Here is a 16,223-nt window from a genome sequence, read left to right on the forward strand (position 1 = left end):
ACTCATTGGTGTAGGGCTTGCAGATTAAATGAAAAGCATGAAACGTGTCCCTTACACGTCAGCATCTGATATTAAATTAGCCTTGTAGCTTGAATTGAAACTAAAAAAAACCCCCATATTGGATTAATTAGTACAGTATTCACCGTACTGTCATGTTTACCCAGTTCAGCTGCTATCAAACACCACACACCAGGTTTTCATTACGGAACATTTATTAATATTTGTTCATTAATTAAATATGTGAGTGCAAAGAGATAACGAATCTGCGCTGAGCTCAAACCAACAACACTAAACACGTTCCACTTTTACAAAAGCTAATAACAGTTAACACACTTTTAAGATTCCTGTAGTGCTCGAAAACACAGAAAAAAATATTTACTCACAATTTAACTTCATATTTAAGTGTATGCATATGAATGTTTAGTGTACATATGCATAATCAGTGATGTGATAAATGTAAGCAGTTTAAATAGTGACCAGATCAGACATGGTGTGTGTGTGTGTGTGTGTGTTTCTAGTTCAACAGCACTGTGTATAATAAGAGCAGAAAAAAATTATAAACATCATGCATTTTAATCTGAAGCATTTAGAGAAAAGTAGATTGCATAATTCATGTCTACTTACAGATTTCAAATTTCTTTCATTGTGATTATGATTTAAATGATATCTTGTGGTTGGTATCAGTAATATTCTGGCAGCTTAGTTCATACTTACAGCCTTACTTCTTAGTCTATTGTTAGATAAACTAAATATACTGGCACAGGTTAAGAATTTAAAAGATTCATTCTGCTTTCATGAGTGTGCACTGACAAAGCACTTATGCTTCAAGAAAATGACAAAGTACGTTTCAAGTACCAGTTACTTTCAATCTCTGAAGATAACACGGTTGATTTTTGAACCTTTTGAAGAAGTCTGTAAACAGACCGACCAATAAAACAGCTTCTGTTAAACGTGGGTATTTTTAAAAACTCTTTTGTGGACTGGTTTTAACCAATGCAAAAATTATCGTCCCTCTTGTGAAAATGTAAGATCACCACATTCCTACAGGTCAAGGGTTTTTTTCAGTGCTGGAATAATTATCACTGGGGTATAATCCTGGTTTTTAATTGTGCCCTTGCCATCTTCCCCTTGAAAGTAAACCTGCAGACATCTAGGTTTAAGTCAATTGGGGGTTAAGAAGTCCAGATGGAAAGTTGTGGAGGAATACAGAAAGCACAACAGGGTCCCCAATATGTATAAGAATCCACCACTGCTCAGTGTAAAAAAACGGTCAGTGGCTTTACATGAATCATAAGAGATGTGAACTAGACTGCAGTTTTTCTCAGCTGGCAAAAGTATCCTTCAGGGGGCACTACAGGGGAATTTAATTTACCCCAATTGGGGGATATGAAAAACTGCAGGGGGGAGTTTACATCATGACATGAATGTGATCAGGGTGTGGCAGATAAACGACCGAAGTTAATGTAGCTGAAACAATGTTTTCAGTCATACAGGGTTGTTTAGTAATAGAACAGCTAAAATGACCAACAGGATTAAAGTTAGGAGCAGTGGACGAGGTTAAATTAAAAACAGGATTAAAACCCTTTTTGTGATGTTCTGGTTTTGGTGATTTTGCAAGAAGCGATGTTATTCTTCCTTCCTCTTGGCCCCAGGTACCTTCTCTCTTAACCTACAAAGACAAAAACACAGTTTTATAAAAACAAAGCTTTATAAATGCAGCTTTAAAGCTTTTCTGTTGTTTTTTAAGAACATTTCACACTGTCCACAATACACAAATAAACTGTGCTCTACCTAAAGAAGTCTGAATACCACTGTTCATTATTATTATTGTACATAGCACTAAGTAGGTTTTAAATGTTCATATAGGAGTAACATTTTAAATTTCACATTTCACATTTAATAGAACGAACGTGTATCAACTCATGACATTATTTCGGGCCAAAACAGCATCCATGCTACATTTTGATAAAATCATTCAACTATTAATAGTGCACTTATAGAGTGACCTCTTTTTATTGCATTTTAGCCACCATTCAGCCATGGGAAAATCTTTTTTGTATATTTATTCATGCAGCACTTACTTGGTCATTATGGAGTTCACTTGGCTTCTCATGAGACCCAGATACTGATCTATCTGTTTCTAAGGAGAGACAAAAACATGAATTTTATTTCTTCCTATATAGTGTTTTACTAGGCTGCCACCAGAAGCAACCAAATGCATTCACATGGGACCTCAATGGTCCGGTGTAATGTGCTGGTAAATCAGTAGAATTGCATGTCCTGTATTAAATTCAGCTTGCATTTTCATGGTTCGCATTTTAGAGTTAAAAATTAAAATAGTAGACTTTGAGAATAAAGACATGATATTTTAAAGGCCTAAAATTACGACATTAAAGTGGCATTATTACCCGAAAATATTGTGGCCCCAAAACACTGACGTAGCAAAATTTAAAAAATAGCTATAAAACATAAATGTGTCAAATCTGTAAAGTTTGTAAGTATCTGTACAGTTTGTGTATATTTTTGTAAGGTTTCGCTTTTTTCTTTACAAGTGTAGAAACTGAAGCTCTTTGTGGAATCAGTGAATCATCTTCCATATAATTTTATGAGGACCACTAAGCAAGGTTGAGCACTGTTACCACAATTCATCTCTTTAGATTCATCTCTTACTGCTACACAATGCTGACATTCACTCGAGATCATGTCATACCTGATATTTCTCGTAAACCAGGGGAGCCGTGAACATGGACACCACAGCTGGAGAAAAACAAATGAGAGATTACATGGCTTAATTCATCGAAACACAGTTTCACACATCATGAGAATGTTTTAGGTCGTGTCAGCATGAGCAAGAACATGGTGTGTGTGTGTTTGATGGTTAATGATTGATTTACACTCTGCTGACTGTGTGAATGATAATACAGGCAGCAAATACACCGACAAACACACCTGCTGTATTAGTGCAATATACACAATGTTCTGTTTTCCCATCTAGTTACACTGTGTATGTGTTTAATTACAACTAGTGACTGTAGTTCTGTACAGGATTGGGCTGCATCCTCAGCATAAAACATGTAGATATGAATTCCTTGTATGTTTGTGGACAGAGTTTATTTTCCCAAATCATTGGAAAACTTATATCTTTTTTTATAACCTTTGTTTTTAAATGTCAGTGTTTTATTGACTCATGACCATGCTTTAGAGTCCATTATCATTGTTATAAAAATCAGCAAATTTTAGGAATGTGTATGCAACCTCAGCCCCATGTACCCATCCTTTATAAGAAATTATCTTGCCATGTTAGTTTGAGGGTAACGGAGCAGTGTGTGTGTTGTTGGTAAAAGTGCATCAGGTGGCTTATTTTTTCTCTCAGGAGCTCAGATCACTGCCTGCATGGGGAAACAACTGATTTTTCTGAAAATAAAATAAAGGGCGTGTAATTAAGGTTTCTTACCCAGGATGAGCAAAGTCAGGCCATTAAAGAGAGCACCAACGTATGTCAGCAGCCACATCAACACTGCAAACTACACACACCACATACATACACACAAACACACACACCTCTGTTAGAAAGCTTTTAGCAAAATTGTATAACATGATAAAAAATCTGGGATGCATTCTTTGTACATCCAACAAAATTTAAAGTGAGGTATAAATTCCAGTCAGGCTATTGAAATGTCGTCAAAAGCGACTTTACTTGATGTTTACTAGCTGTAAACAAACTATGTTTACAAACTACTTTTGTGTCAGTGGTGCAAATGGTAAAGCACCAGCTTATGCAGCAGCAATGTCTAAGTTGTTGGTTTGATTCCTGTGTTGGTCACACAAAGATTTGAAAAGTATGTATGATTTGTAAACATGTAGTCTATTAATTAGAATAAATGTTACTGATAAAGGGGGGTAAGTGTTAATGATCTTGCTGAAGAATGGAAATGTCTTGGTTTGTTTATATTCTGAGCTCTAGTTGTGAGATGGTGGATCAATGATATCAAAACAATTTAAAAAAAAAATTTATTAAGCACATTAAACAGGTAGATATCTGCAGACAGATCCAAAATCATCAGTAATCCAGTCGTGACTTAATTGTGCAAACACAGATGAAAATCATTTCTTACCTTTATGGAGTCGATGATGTCCTGGACAAGGAAGAGCCTGCGCAGTTCCTTCAGTGTGTAATTGACATAGAGCTGCACTTTTTCCACATATTTAGTGATCTGCTCAGGGGAAAGTGCAATCTCCATCTCCAGATAGGTTCTGAAACACATCCAGAAAGAAAATCATATAAAGTGTAAGTTACTGAGCATGATTTTTTAAATGAGACATATTTTAAAAAACTCTTCACTTGTACAGAGTTGGCTGTACCTAATTGCCTAGTGCTCCTCTGCTACCACGAGCCTTTAAAACCACTGCTAAATTTTAATTGTATCCTCACATGCTCTTACTTACTTGAACGGATGTCCGTCGTCGTTTTTCTGTACAGCTTGCAGTACTGACTTGTACACCCTAAAGCTGATGGTGGTGGACAGGGCAGCGAGAGCCACATACGCTATCACACTGACCACACTGAACTGAGTCAGAGAGAAAAGCAACACCAACATGCTGCCGAATAGCACCGCCGACTGTTTAACATCCCGCCAGTGCAGCAGGTCCACCACTGCACACAACAAAAACACACACAAATAAATGAACATGTATATTAGTCTTGTTATGCTTTTTGGTGGTATGGGATTTGATCCTAGTCTCAGTTGGTATGAGTGTTGGTCTTGCTCTAGAGTGAGATGTGTCTTGGTCTTGTTTTGTTTGGTATGGGACTTGGCTTAAATGGCAAGTGTCTCGGTCTTGTCTTAGTTTTGGCAAGTATGGGTGTTGCTCTGAAGGGGGATGTGTTTTGGCCTTGTTTTGTCTTTGGCTGGTATGAGTCATCTTATCATGGTCGTTATAGATCTTGGTAGTTATAGACCTTGCTCTAGGATGAGATGTGTCTTGGATTTGGTCTTAGATTTATTTAATCTTGGCTTGGATAGCATATGTCTTGGTATTAGTTTTGGTATGGATTTTGATCTTGGTTGGTATAGGTGTTGGTCTTGTCTTGGTCTTGGTTTATATGGGTCTTGGTCTCATATGGCCTTGGTGTTGGTCTCAGATGGCTGTGTAAGAAAACTAAGACATAGCTCTATCAAGCTTTTGGCAAAGATTTGTCGCCATGAGAACCAACATCTTTTAATATGGTTTAGTTGCTGCAGAAACTGAGCTCCTGCTGCCATGGCGACTGTTTCAATCAGCATCCTTTCTGAAAGTGGTAAAGATTTTAGGATGAAAAGACAGAGCAATAATCTCCAGAGTGATTCTCCCTCCAGTCCTGCAGTGTTAATTTTAGCTGGTAGAACAAAGATGAGGCTGGAAATGTGTCGCCCTTTTTTTAACTTTACATTACTCACACTCATCAGAGCTGCAACATTAACCCTTCAGATCCCACAACATTTTATTTTTCATTTTCTGGGTTTACTGATGGATTTTTAGTTCCAGGTGAAGAGTTACAGGGTTAGTGTTTATATATTTTTTATCAAATTAATATCAAATCAAACTTCACTCAGTCACTTTACTCATCTGCATGATCACCATGTTTATGTAAGATCTCACTTCCTTCAAACCAGAATTATTCCACTGGATAGAACCCTCACCGTAATACTCAAGTATCACATGTCTGTCTGCATACAGTATGTACTACATCCATCCATCTACACTATATGGCCAAAAGTAAGTGGACACATTTACATTTATGGCATTTTATCTCCAAATGAAGGAAAGAGCGGTATATAAATTAAAAAAAGAGGGCTTGGGTGGAGCTGTGTATAATTTGAGTTGATTTGAGTACAAAATGGCATTATGCATCACTAATCTAAGTTTATGATATGTTTATATTCATTTAACAATACGCTATACGATATGATCAGTTGATATCTTGCTTATTTTGGTAAGAAAATATCTTGAAGGACAAAAGGAGACACTCAAAGTTAAGTATCACATGTCAGTTCTGACTTATCCTCTGTTAGAAACCTTTTTTAACAACCTCAAATGCTTTAATAGGTTCAACCAGATGCCCTCATGCCAACACTATTGGTAAAAATGTGAATATTCAGCAAAAGTGTTATTATCTCACAACATTTAACATCTCACGTCTGCTCATCTTAGATCAGTGTTTACAACATAAATTATTCCAAAGCACAGCAGATCACAATCAGAATTCAAGTGTAGCATGTCATTGTTATACTAGAACATTGTTAACCTAAGACATATGCTGGGATCAAACCCTGGAATGAAATATCCAAAAATATTAATAATCCATAAACAAACATACAACAAAAGCCAATCAGTAACTTTTACAAGATCTCACAGAAACTGCTAATCAGATTATCATCTATCATGCCTACATTCTCTTACAGCTTGGTATAACCAGCTGTCATCATGAACATCATGGAAATTTTATCTACACCAGCAATAGATCTGTGTCTCTAGAGATCAGATTTAACCAGGACAGATAAGATGTGAAACGACAACACACGAAAGAAAATGCTAATGCTGTCGAAATCCAATTATATCAAATATGAACAGTAATTGCAGTCATATGAAATGCTACTGCAAAGACCAGAGACGAAAATACTCCAGCACTCAAGCCGACAATCCTCAGCACCTGTCACACTCACACAAAGAGGCCTTTAAAAATGAAGGTCAGATCTAAATAAAGGAGAAACAGAAATAAAGCTTACAGATTAGATTTAGCCAACATGCTAAAGCTAAGAGAAGAGACTGACCTGAACCTCCCATGACTGCAGAGGAGAAAGAAAAGAGAGAAAGGAAGCAGCTAAGCACACAAAAGAGAGCAAATAAGTGGGGGTGGGAACATGGGTGGGCAGGAGGGAGGGTATGGGAGTGAACATTCAGGTCTACTTCACACATGCTCGTTTACCAGGGTATTAGTGGGTCATTTACCAGGTCAATGTTTTGTGTGAAGGCACCTTAGATTACAAAAGCTGAAATAACTGATACAATAATTTACCGGTTGAAACCTCTAACAATTACCAGGTAAATACCGGGTCGCCTCGTGCGAAGAACGGCCCCATGACCAGTTAGAAACAAACATGTATGCAGCTGTAAGTAAGATTTCACATCTCAGATCAAGCTTTCATTCAGACATTCATTTTCTTCATCATCTAATACAGGGTTTGTCAAGCCAAATGGGTCACAGAGAAAATAACAATAATTAAATAAACTAATTTTAACAGCACATAAACACAAAATGAACTTGTACATGAACTCTCCCTTGTGGAAGCTTTACATTACATCTTGTAAACCACAGTGGGACCAGATTGCCACCATTTTTATTAAGTATATTTCGTTTTGTGTAAAATGTGGGTTGCTTAAAAAAATTTGAAAAACCCTGATCTAATACTCAACCCAGTACTCAAACCTTGTCTTATTACAGTCTTATTACTTTAGAAATCCACACTGAACGTATTTTATGGTGTTGATGTGTGTGTGTGTGTGTAATAAATTTACAGAGTGTGTAAATATTTCCCCACATGTCTAGACCAACACCCTGAATGAAACATTGCTGCAGTAGACACTCTGAACACACTGACGATACAAACGAAAAAACTGTATGTAAATAATTACCTTATTAATAATCATATAATTACATAATTGTTCTGTTTTTAAATCAGAAATATTAGTTTTTTATTTGTAAAATAAATATTAAAGCAGATCATTTTAATGATATAAATACAAGAATAAACTGATTAATATCATTATTTACATGTTCATATGTTCTTTGACATTGTTTTAATTAATTTATTCATCTTGTTTTCATTTTGTCACTGTTTAATTATTTGACCTTATTTTTTATTTATTTTAATTTACTTTTATTTATTTATTATTTTCATTTGATTGATCATTTGATTAATAAAATATTTGATTCTATTTAAGTTTTATTACTTATTTTTATTTCTTATCTTTCACATGGTTTTTATTCTGGCAGGAATACACTGGACAGGGCCCCAATCCATCACATGGCTTTGGCCATCGAAACCAGTGACATTTCTTTTACAAATTTTTAAGCTGTGTATTCATGTTGTCAGGACAGATATTATGTTACTGATAATTAGCTCACAAAAAAGATCACCAAATCCAAACAGGAAAGGGAATGGAAACTAATTACTGCAACCCGGACACAACACACTCAAAATCCACACCTCTAAACCCCGCTAAACCCTCCCAAATTTGATTTTGTCAAGGTTTAAATCTGGCAACCCTAAACAACTCTATATACAGTATGTAGGCCACATAAACAGCCATCCATTCATCAGTCAGTTCACTAACCAGCAGACCATCTGATCATCTCCAAACAAACCCCAAACACAGCATCACTTCTAAAAATATCATGAACTGTGCATTTTTGTCCCTAAAATGGAGAATGCAAATGCAAATATGAATTTATACAATAATAATAATACACACACACACACACACACACAAAGCAGTACCATGGCCTTTCCATCCGCTCAGTGGACACTCCCTCTTCTCACAATCCATATCTGTAAACGTCTATTCCCGTTTTCTTCTCCTATTGTTCTACCGCTTCCGTCACCTCCAGTTCTAGTTCTCCTTTTGTTTTCTCTGCCTCTGCCTCAGAGCAGCATGAATGGCTGTAGATGGGAGGATGGGAGGATAATCAAATGCGATGCCACAGACTGGAGGATGACAAACTGGTGCTACAACAAATAGAGCGAGAGAGGGAGGTGGTGTGATCACATGGTAAACACTGCAGTCCTTTCATCAGCCACTGAGCTGTGGAAGCACCCATTTTACAGGCTTTACCAGCCTCCACTCTTCTGGAAAGGCTTTCTAATGGATTTTGGAACATGACTGTGGGGATTCACTTCCAGACTATCAAATCAGAACTTTATTGAGCCTCTTATATTGGTACTTAAATACAAATTGGCCTTCATGAGCCAATACAACCATAACATCTATGGGCCCTTTCATTTTTATGCACTGGGGCCCATAAGATATTAGCTTCTTCAATGGTTGGGTGATAAATCCAGACGGATGGGTTTGTAGTCAAGGCTCTGTGCAGGCCAGTCAAGTTCCCCTACACCGAACTCACCAAACCATTTCTTTATGGAGCTCATGTTGGGCTAAATGGCTAATGTTGTTGCTCCCAAACATTTCCACTGAGCAATAAAAGCATTATTAAGGGTGTCCACAATGCTAGAAAAGCAATTAAAAACAGGCAACAGTCTGTAAGGAGTTTGTAAGTGGGTTTACTTCAGCTACTCCTGTTTCCCCACATTGCTTTAAACATGCAGAAGGTGGATTATCTGCAGAAGGTAGATTAGCTAAATTGTATGTAGGTGAAAGTGGGTGAGTGAATAAATAAATGAATAGGCAAGTGTTTGCTGCCCTGTGGTGGTGTTGCGCTCTCTCCTGGATGTATTTCTGCCTTGTGCTCAGGGTTTCTAAGACCCAGGCCCAGGACCCTGACCAGGTAAAAATTCCCACAGTAAAAATAAACCTATAGTTCTATAGTTTGATTTTAACATTCTGTCCTTACTGCTCACTCTCGTCATTGTGACAGTCGAGAAGACCACAAGATGTCAGTCTAACCCTGCTCACTGCCCACGTCACCATAGCAACTGCAGATCCTGACCTGGGTATGTGTCATGTTTCCATCAGGCTTATATAATAGGAATGCTCCAGTTTTTTCCATCCTCCAGAAACATGCCAGTAGAGATATTGATTTGCTGCTCTTAATTTGCCTTGGGTGTGTGTCCCACTTTACAAGACGCTTACATAAACACATGATTTACAACCATGGCACTCTCAGTTCTCATTTTTCATTTGTCCCAACACACACACACACACACAGTTTGGGGTGGTTATATTTTGGCTCGTTAAGCTTGCTCGATCTCAGCAACTGTGCTCACAAAAGATGCAAGATGAACATCAGTGACTTTAAACCTTCAAGAGAATTAAATCAAACGGTAAGTCTATTTCTAAAGTGTTGATTTTGCAGATCTAGGTTGTGTTAGGGATTCAAATCATCTGGTGTTAAACAGGGGTGGGTTTTAAAAAGTCTGTCACCATAGTCATGCTTAATTTCATCTCTGTTTATAGCCAACAGTTGCAAAGACTGTCCCCAGAAGTTGTCTCATTAGAGATCATGGTTGGCCCATAGTACTAATGTATTGAACTACAAAAGGGGGTTAGCCAGCTTCTTTTTGTGTAGAGAAAGTTATGTTATAGTTCGTGTGATTAAATGCCCTCATTGTTAAAAGGATTTGTAGTAAACTTTGAAAGTACTTTCCCCAGATGTAATATTATTCAAAATAATAAATAATTAAAGTCGGCGCTCAGGTGGCCCAGCGGGATATTCCGCTAGCACACCAGCGCAGAGATTCAGAACTCCTCGGTTCGAAACGCGCGTTGCCACCGGTCGGCTGGGCACCATCGAGCGGGCATAGTTGGCAGTGCCTGCAGCGAACACGGTTCTGCTGGTGCGGGATGACCGGACTATGTGGGTGGGGCGCTAGAGATAAGCTCTTGCTTCAGACCCAATCATACATTTGCATAAGAGTTTTAGCAGCATTCCTACCTTTCTTTTTGTTGAAGGTTTTAAAGAAGAGAAGCAGCTCTGCCTCTTTAGTGCCCAGACTCCTATCATTGCTAATCACTTTGCTGTTCTTCTCTTTATCCTCTATGGGGTGCTGTTCAGAAGATGTTGCACTTGAACCCACCACTTCAGGTCTGGGTTTGGTAAAGAGGTTATCTTCTTGTAGTGGTTTGACCATGGCATTCTCAAATGGAGCTGTGCTGGGTTTCTCCTTCCTTTCTTCTTTTTCTTTTTTAGTAGTGACGGGGTTGCTCGGGGGTGGAGGTGTAGTTGGTTGTAAGGTGGATTTCAGAATCTGCTCCCTCTTAGGACTCTCTTCAGAAGCCGACTCAACAAGCAGGTCGCTGTCCAGTTCGGCCTCCCTTTCTTCACGCAGGAGGCTGTAAAGTGGAGGATTTCCAGATTGAACCAAATCACTCTTTTTGTTTAGTGAAGCCTCAAATGGATTGCTAAGATTTTCCTTGCTGCGCTGATTTATCTCCAGACCTGCCTTCATATTGGCGAAGGGCTCAAAGGGGTTGCCGAACCTGTCATGTGCACTCAGATGCTTCTCACGTCTCGGTGAATCTGGCTCAATTTCTGAGTCTCCAGACTCTCCGCTGTCTCGGTCGTGCATTGCAAAACCGGAAAAGGGTTTTGTAGGAAGCTTGGTGTCCTGGTAGGGGGCGCTGCAGTTCACATTCTTTATCCCAACTGGCTGGAAGAACAGGTCGGAGGGCGACTCTCTTCCTGCGATAAAGGAAAAGTGAGGACAATGAGTGAATGAAGAAATGGTGGGTAAAGATCACACATGTTGGTTGTGCCATAAAATGTTCTTTATTGATGTCCAATAGAATCATTATTATATGCTTATGTTGAGGGAATGTAGCTAACAGGTAGTATCGTACAGATAATGATTAGCTACAGCAGTACTCTTATCCCATTGCAATACAGTCTTGCTACTAGAAGGGTATTAGATATAAATTTAAGAGGTTCTTGCACTTTATGGTCACAGGTCCTAGGTCCCATATTTTCATAGTTAATTGTTCCCAAGGTCTCTAGGGCCCACATTTTTGTCCATGACTATATTCAAAGGGAATTATATTTTTCAGTATTTAATTACTATGATTATTTTGTATCACTGAGTGTGCTTTTTTGATGATGTCATGAGTGGTTTTTACAGCATGACTTACCTGTAGGGGAGTGGTTAGGAGAATGATTGACAGATGAAGCAGCACTGTCATCCTCCGGTTCGGATAGTGTTACTGTGGGAACACCCTCCTTTCCCAAGCTAAGCACACTCTCTCTTTCGGACACTCCGCCTCTTGGTTCTTCAGTCAATGGACTATAAGCCTCAGTCGTCACGGTGATCTTGACTGGACTGGCGGTCCGCACTGTTCCCATCCTCCCATGGGGGTAATAATCAGCGAGGTCATCATCCGATTGGTCCTCTACATATGGGAAGGTGTTGTTCATGCTGCCCTTTACTTCCAGCGTTTCAGGGTTCTTCTCTAGGTAGTGTCCCAAATCAAATGGCTCCTTCTCCTTCTTTAGCTTTGAATCCAAGCTCCCATCTTCATCATCATCAGAATCATGGTCCTCATCACCATGGCTTTTTATTGGCTGCTTGCCATGGTTTCCAAGGTCGCCAAAATCAGAGAGGTTGTTGCTCATATCCATGTAGTTGTAGGGCTCATTTTTTTGTGTCTGGAGGTCGAAGGGGTCTCCAGGGGTCATCCCGATTCCAGAGTCGCTCCCAGGACGAACGACGGGAGATGGATCAGAAGAGAAGAGAGGAACGTTGGAGCTGAATGGGTTGGTGGAAGAGTGGGAGGAGAGGAGGGAAGTGTAGAGATCACTCCTCTCAGAGGAGGACTTCAGGAGAAGTTCAGATATGGAATCGTCTAAAAAGAAAAAGGTAAAAAAAATGATTTAAATGAGAAGGATTTGTGTATTTACTCCTTATAGTTTGGTCTGATTTTCAGGTCATAATAAAAAATAACACAGACTTGTGTTTGTCATTGTCTTGTTTAACATGTAGAGTTAATCATTTACAATTCAGGCTGGAAAACATTTGTAAATCAATACATTTGCAATCATTAAATAAAACAAAAAGCTAAATACATCTACCCCAAATGCAACTAATAAATTAGCTAGCTAAGTCAAACATGTTTAAACATAAGCCGGCTATAATTATGGTAGCTGATGAGCTTAAAAGTTTTGTGGAAAGGCTTTTCAGAAAAGTCACACTGTTATACCCACAAAAACTCCATGCTAATGCTCATTTTGAAATGAAATATCCAACAAGCTTTTAGTTAGGTATCCAAATACTTTTTGTAATTATGTGTACTTACTGTATGTGTTGCTTAGTTACGAGATAAACGTCCATGTATGTGACTTCAAAAACAGCACTGAAGAAAAGTCTTCTCTGTAAAGTCCTGATTTAAAAAATCAATTCTGTCTCTCCACTACACAGAATTAAATTACCCATAATCCTCTTACGAATCACTCTCTGTGCATTTCCATCACTCACTCACAATTAAATTCTACTGGCATTACCACTCCTTACCTAACCTCCCGTCAGACAGTTGATTTCTGCAACATTTGAGCACTGAACAAATGAGTCACTGTCTACTGTGAAGTCCACTGTCCACAGTCAAGCAAGCTTAACACTGCCAAGGGCTTGGAGGTTGGTGAGCAAGATAAAAGCTCTTATTACAAATTTGACTTAAAACTTGACTGAAATTTGTTGCTGTCCACATGGATGAAGAAAATGACTTCTGCACAAAATAAAAAGCTGATGTAAGTTTTATAGAGAAAATGTGAGGCATTCATACCCAAGTCCTGACCTCAACCCTATTAAGAACATGTGGACTGTACTCAAAATCAAGTCTGTGCAAGAAAAAAAAACACATTTTTAAATGAACCATGTAAACTTTCCAAGTACAGTGAGTTGAAGCTAAAGGAAACTGACAAAGACCAAAAATTTACATAAAAGGATGTGTTCCAGGGGGCACTGGTGGTGCAGTGGGTAGTGTTGTTGCCTCACAGCAAGAAGGGCCTGGGTTTGATTCCCCAACTGGGTGGCAGGGGGCTTTCTGTGTGGAAGTTTGCATATTCTCTCTGTAACCACGTGGGTTTCCTCCAGATGCTATGGATTCAAAATACATGCAGTCAATCCAAATGGAGCTACTAAAAATTGTGTTGTGTGTGTGTCTGTCTGCCCTGTAATGGACTGAAGACCTGTCCGGGGTGTTTCCTGCCTTTCACCCAATGTGGTAAAACAGAAAAAGATTGGAAGTGTTCCAATCATTCAGTCACAGAAACAGAAGACTCTCTGTACATGATGCTTTTTTTAGTACCTGCATGTTGTGTAATGTGTCGAATTTAAATTCCTGCAGTGTATGAGTCGGCATGGGTCCACTAAAAATAGATCTCTGTTCTGTCTGAGTAAAAAGAGGAGGACGAGTGAAGGGGGAGGATGGGGCAGAAGGGGTAAGACGCTTTGTTTCGGATGTTGGTTGGAGAGTGAGTGCATTTGTGTGCCTGTCAATCCAGGCTTCAGTTCATGAATATTTAAGGTAGATAGATGGAGTCTGCCATGGTTTTCTTTCATCAGCAAAATGATAAACACAATCACTGCAGTTATGTATGGATGAACACATTATTGTTGTTACCATGGTTACTTTATTATCAGTAGCATCACTGCAGATTCACAACTTTTGTGTTATTAATGTTTCATCATGACAGATACATAATATTTGTGTTATTTTTGTGTCTAAAGCATATGAACTGACTTGTGTATGGGGTTTGTGTAAAGACTTGTGTTTTTACCCCCATGTCCATTTCCACTTGGTTGGATCCCCATAGGCCTCTTAAAGAAACAGTTCAGCCCAAAATTACTTGTACACAATGTTCCTCCTACTTCAAATACTGTCAGACAGTGAATTGATGTTTGGTGAGAAGGCAACTGTAACTAAAAGGTCATGAAAGGTAATAGTCTCTAATTTAGCTTCATCCAAACAGCAGATTAGTCATCCAGATGAACACTGAGCAGCCAGTTCATCACCAAATCATTGGGTTCACGCCGGGAGCAAAAGAAAATTAAAACAGATAAAATTTTATGCTAAAATGGCCCTACAATCTGCACTGTCAAAAAAGAGAAATAGTACCTTATGGGTACATTTCTGTTCCCATCGTAATGTTACAGCCATGAACCCAAAATCCATTCAAATATAAATAATAAATAAATAATAAAACACTCTCAGGAAGGGTATTACCACTTTTCTACCTTTTCAATCATTTCCAATTTCCCACTGCAGCGTCTCCTTCTGGCCCCAGGCTAGCACCTATCTCCTCCTACGTGTGTGCCGCTGCTGACCGCCTCTTTTTTCCTGGACAGTGCTGGACTCTTACAGGGAGCTTAAACACACTGTGCTCTCTGTATTCCTCCACCACTCGCCCAGCCTTTTTTCCTTTATACACCAACAGTTCTGAAAAGTGACCAACCCATATTTGGGAAGAAAACTCTGATTTCTTATCAGACTGTAAATATAAGGGGGGGGGGGCTAAATTCAACCAATCAGTATCTCACTTGGGAAGATGGGACTGAATTTGATTGCTGTTGATTATTAAAATAATGATTCTTAACTTGATTCTGACTTACTGCTTTATCCTGGTCAGGGTCAAGGTGGGTCTGGTGCCACCATCACATGACAATAAACACTCAACCATTCACTTGCTTACTCTCACCTAGGGGCAATATAAAGCAGACAATTTCCCCTCTATGTGTTTTTGGGAAGTAAGTGGTAACAAACCAGAGGAAAGCTGCTTTATTATTTTCTTAAAAGGGGGTCCGATGTCCCTTCTGGAGAGGGGATCATATTTTTAGTTCAGATCTCGCCATTGGCCACAGTTTAAGGAGTTTTGCATGTTCTCCCCATTTCCTCACGATCTTCCTGCCTCCCACCTTCCAATAACATGAACAGGGTAAACTGGCTGCTCTGCTCCTAGGTAAGAGTGAGTTTTGCCCGAGCCACCGCGACCCTGACTAGGATAAGGGATTTTGGATGTGTCGGAATGCAGCGTTTTGAATCCATCACCTGGTTTACCTGGGGATGCAGTTTCCATAGTAACTCCTGGTCCTACTCCTGATGGTTGAAACGGGTTCAGCAGGTCCTGATGTTGCTCCACCTGGTTGAACTGGTGCTGATGGTCAGTGGTTTGGTGGAAGCGCGGCCCGGTGCGCTCGTGCTCCTTCGCTGTTCCGGACATTCTCACGCGCAGGTCAGCCGCGTCAGTGCGCAGATAAAAAGGCGCGAATCAACAATAACGGAGGGTCAGTTATTAACTCCCGCGCTTACTGAGTCACGGTGGGTGTGGTGAGAGGAGTGGATAATGTTTTGGTTCTTCTGATGGATGAAGCTGATCTGAAGCTGGAAGCTTGTGTTTGGATGGAAGTCTGACGTCAGAGAGAGAGAGAGAGAGAGAGAGCGTGCGCGTGTGCGCGCTGCTGGCGCTGATTCAGCAGGGCGTTAAACTTTAACTCTTTACATTACAAACTGCTTTAACATTC

General features: G+C 39.3%; 1 protein-coding gene across 3 annotated transcripts; it reads right to left on the minus strand.

Moving 5' to 3' along the window:
• Nucleotides 1–194: 194 nt before the first annotated feature.
• On the minus strand, nucleotides 195–15,785 carry rtn1a (reticulon 1a). 3 transcript variants are annotated; one of them, XM_062995681.1, is made up of 9 exons: nucleotides 15,760–15,785; nucleotides 11,842–12,552; nucleotides 10,652–11,398; nucleotides 4,447–4,654; nucleotides 4,116–4,254; nucleotides 3,455–3,524; nucleotides 2,711–2,757; nucleotides 2,082–2,140; nucleotides 195–1,669 (listed from the first exon to the last, which is right to left on the minus strand). In XM_062995681.1, the coding sequence occupies exons 1-9, from the start codon at nucleotides 15,776–15,778 to the stop codon at nucleotides 1,627–1,629; spliced, it is 2,043 nt and encodes a 680-aa protein (XP_062851751.1). In that variant the 5' UTR covers nucleotides 15,779–15,785; the 3' UTR covers nucleotides 195–1,626. The 3 variants fall into 3 exon arrangements, with proteins under 3 accessions (XP_062851751.1, XP_062851752.1, XP_062851753.1); XM_062995682.1 differs by lacking the exons at nucleotides 10,652–11,398; nucleotides 11,842–12,552; nucleotides 15,760–15,785 and adding an exon at nucleotides 8,541–8,749; XM_062995683.1 differs by lacking the exons at nucleotides 10,652–11,398; nucleotides 11,842–12,552; nucleotides 15,760–15,785 and adding an exon at nucleotides 6,813–6,828.
• Between the last annotated feature and the right edge of the window lie 438 nt (nucleotides 15,786–16,223).

The sequence above is a fragment of the Trichomycterus rosablanca genome, chromosome 5 (genome assembly GCF_030014385.1).
Source record: "Trichomycterus rosablanca isolate fTriRos1 chromosome 5, fTriRos1.hap1, whole genome shotgun sequence".
Lineage (NCBI taxonomy): Eukaryota > Metazoa > Chordata > Actinopteri > Siluriformes > Trichomycteridae > Trichomycterus > Trichomycterus rosablanca.

Coding starts and splice junctions, on each gene's coding strand:
- rtn1a (XM_062995681.1), bottom strand. Junction 4,255..4,446: donor GACGACGGACATCCGTTCAA/GTAAGTAAGAGC, acceptor GATGTGTTTCAG/AACCTATCTGGAGATGGAGA. Junction 3,525..4,115: donor ACATCATCGACTCCATAAAG/GTAAGAAATGAT, acceptor TGGTGTGTGTAG/TTTGCAGTGTTGATGTGGCT.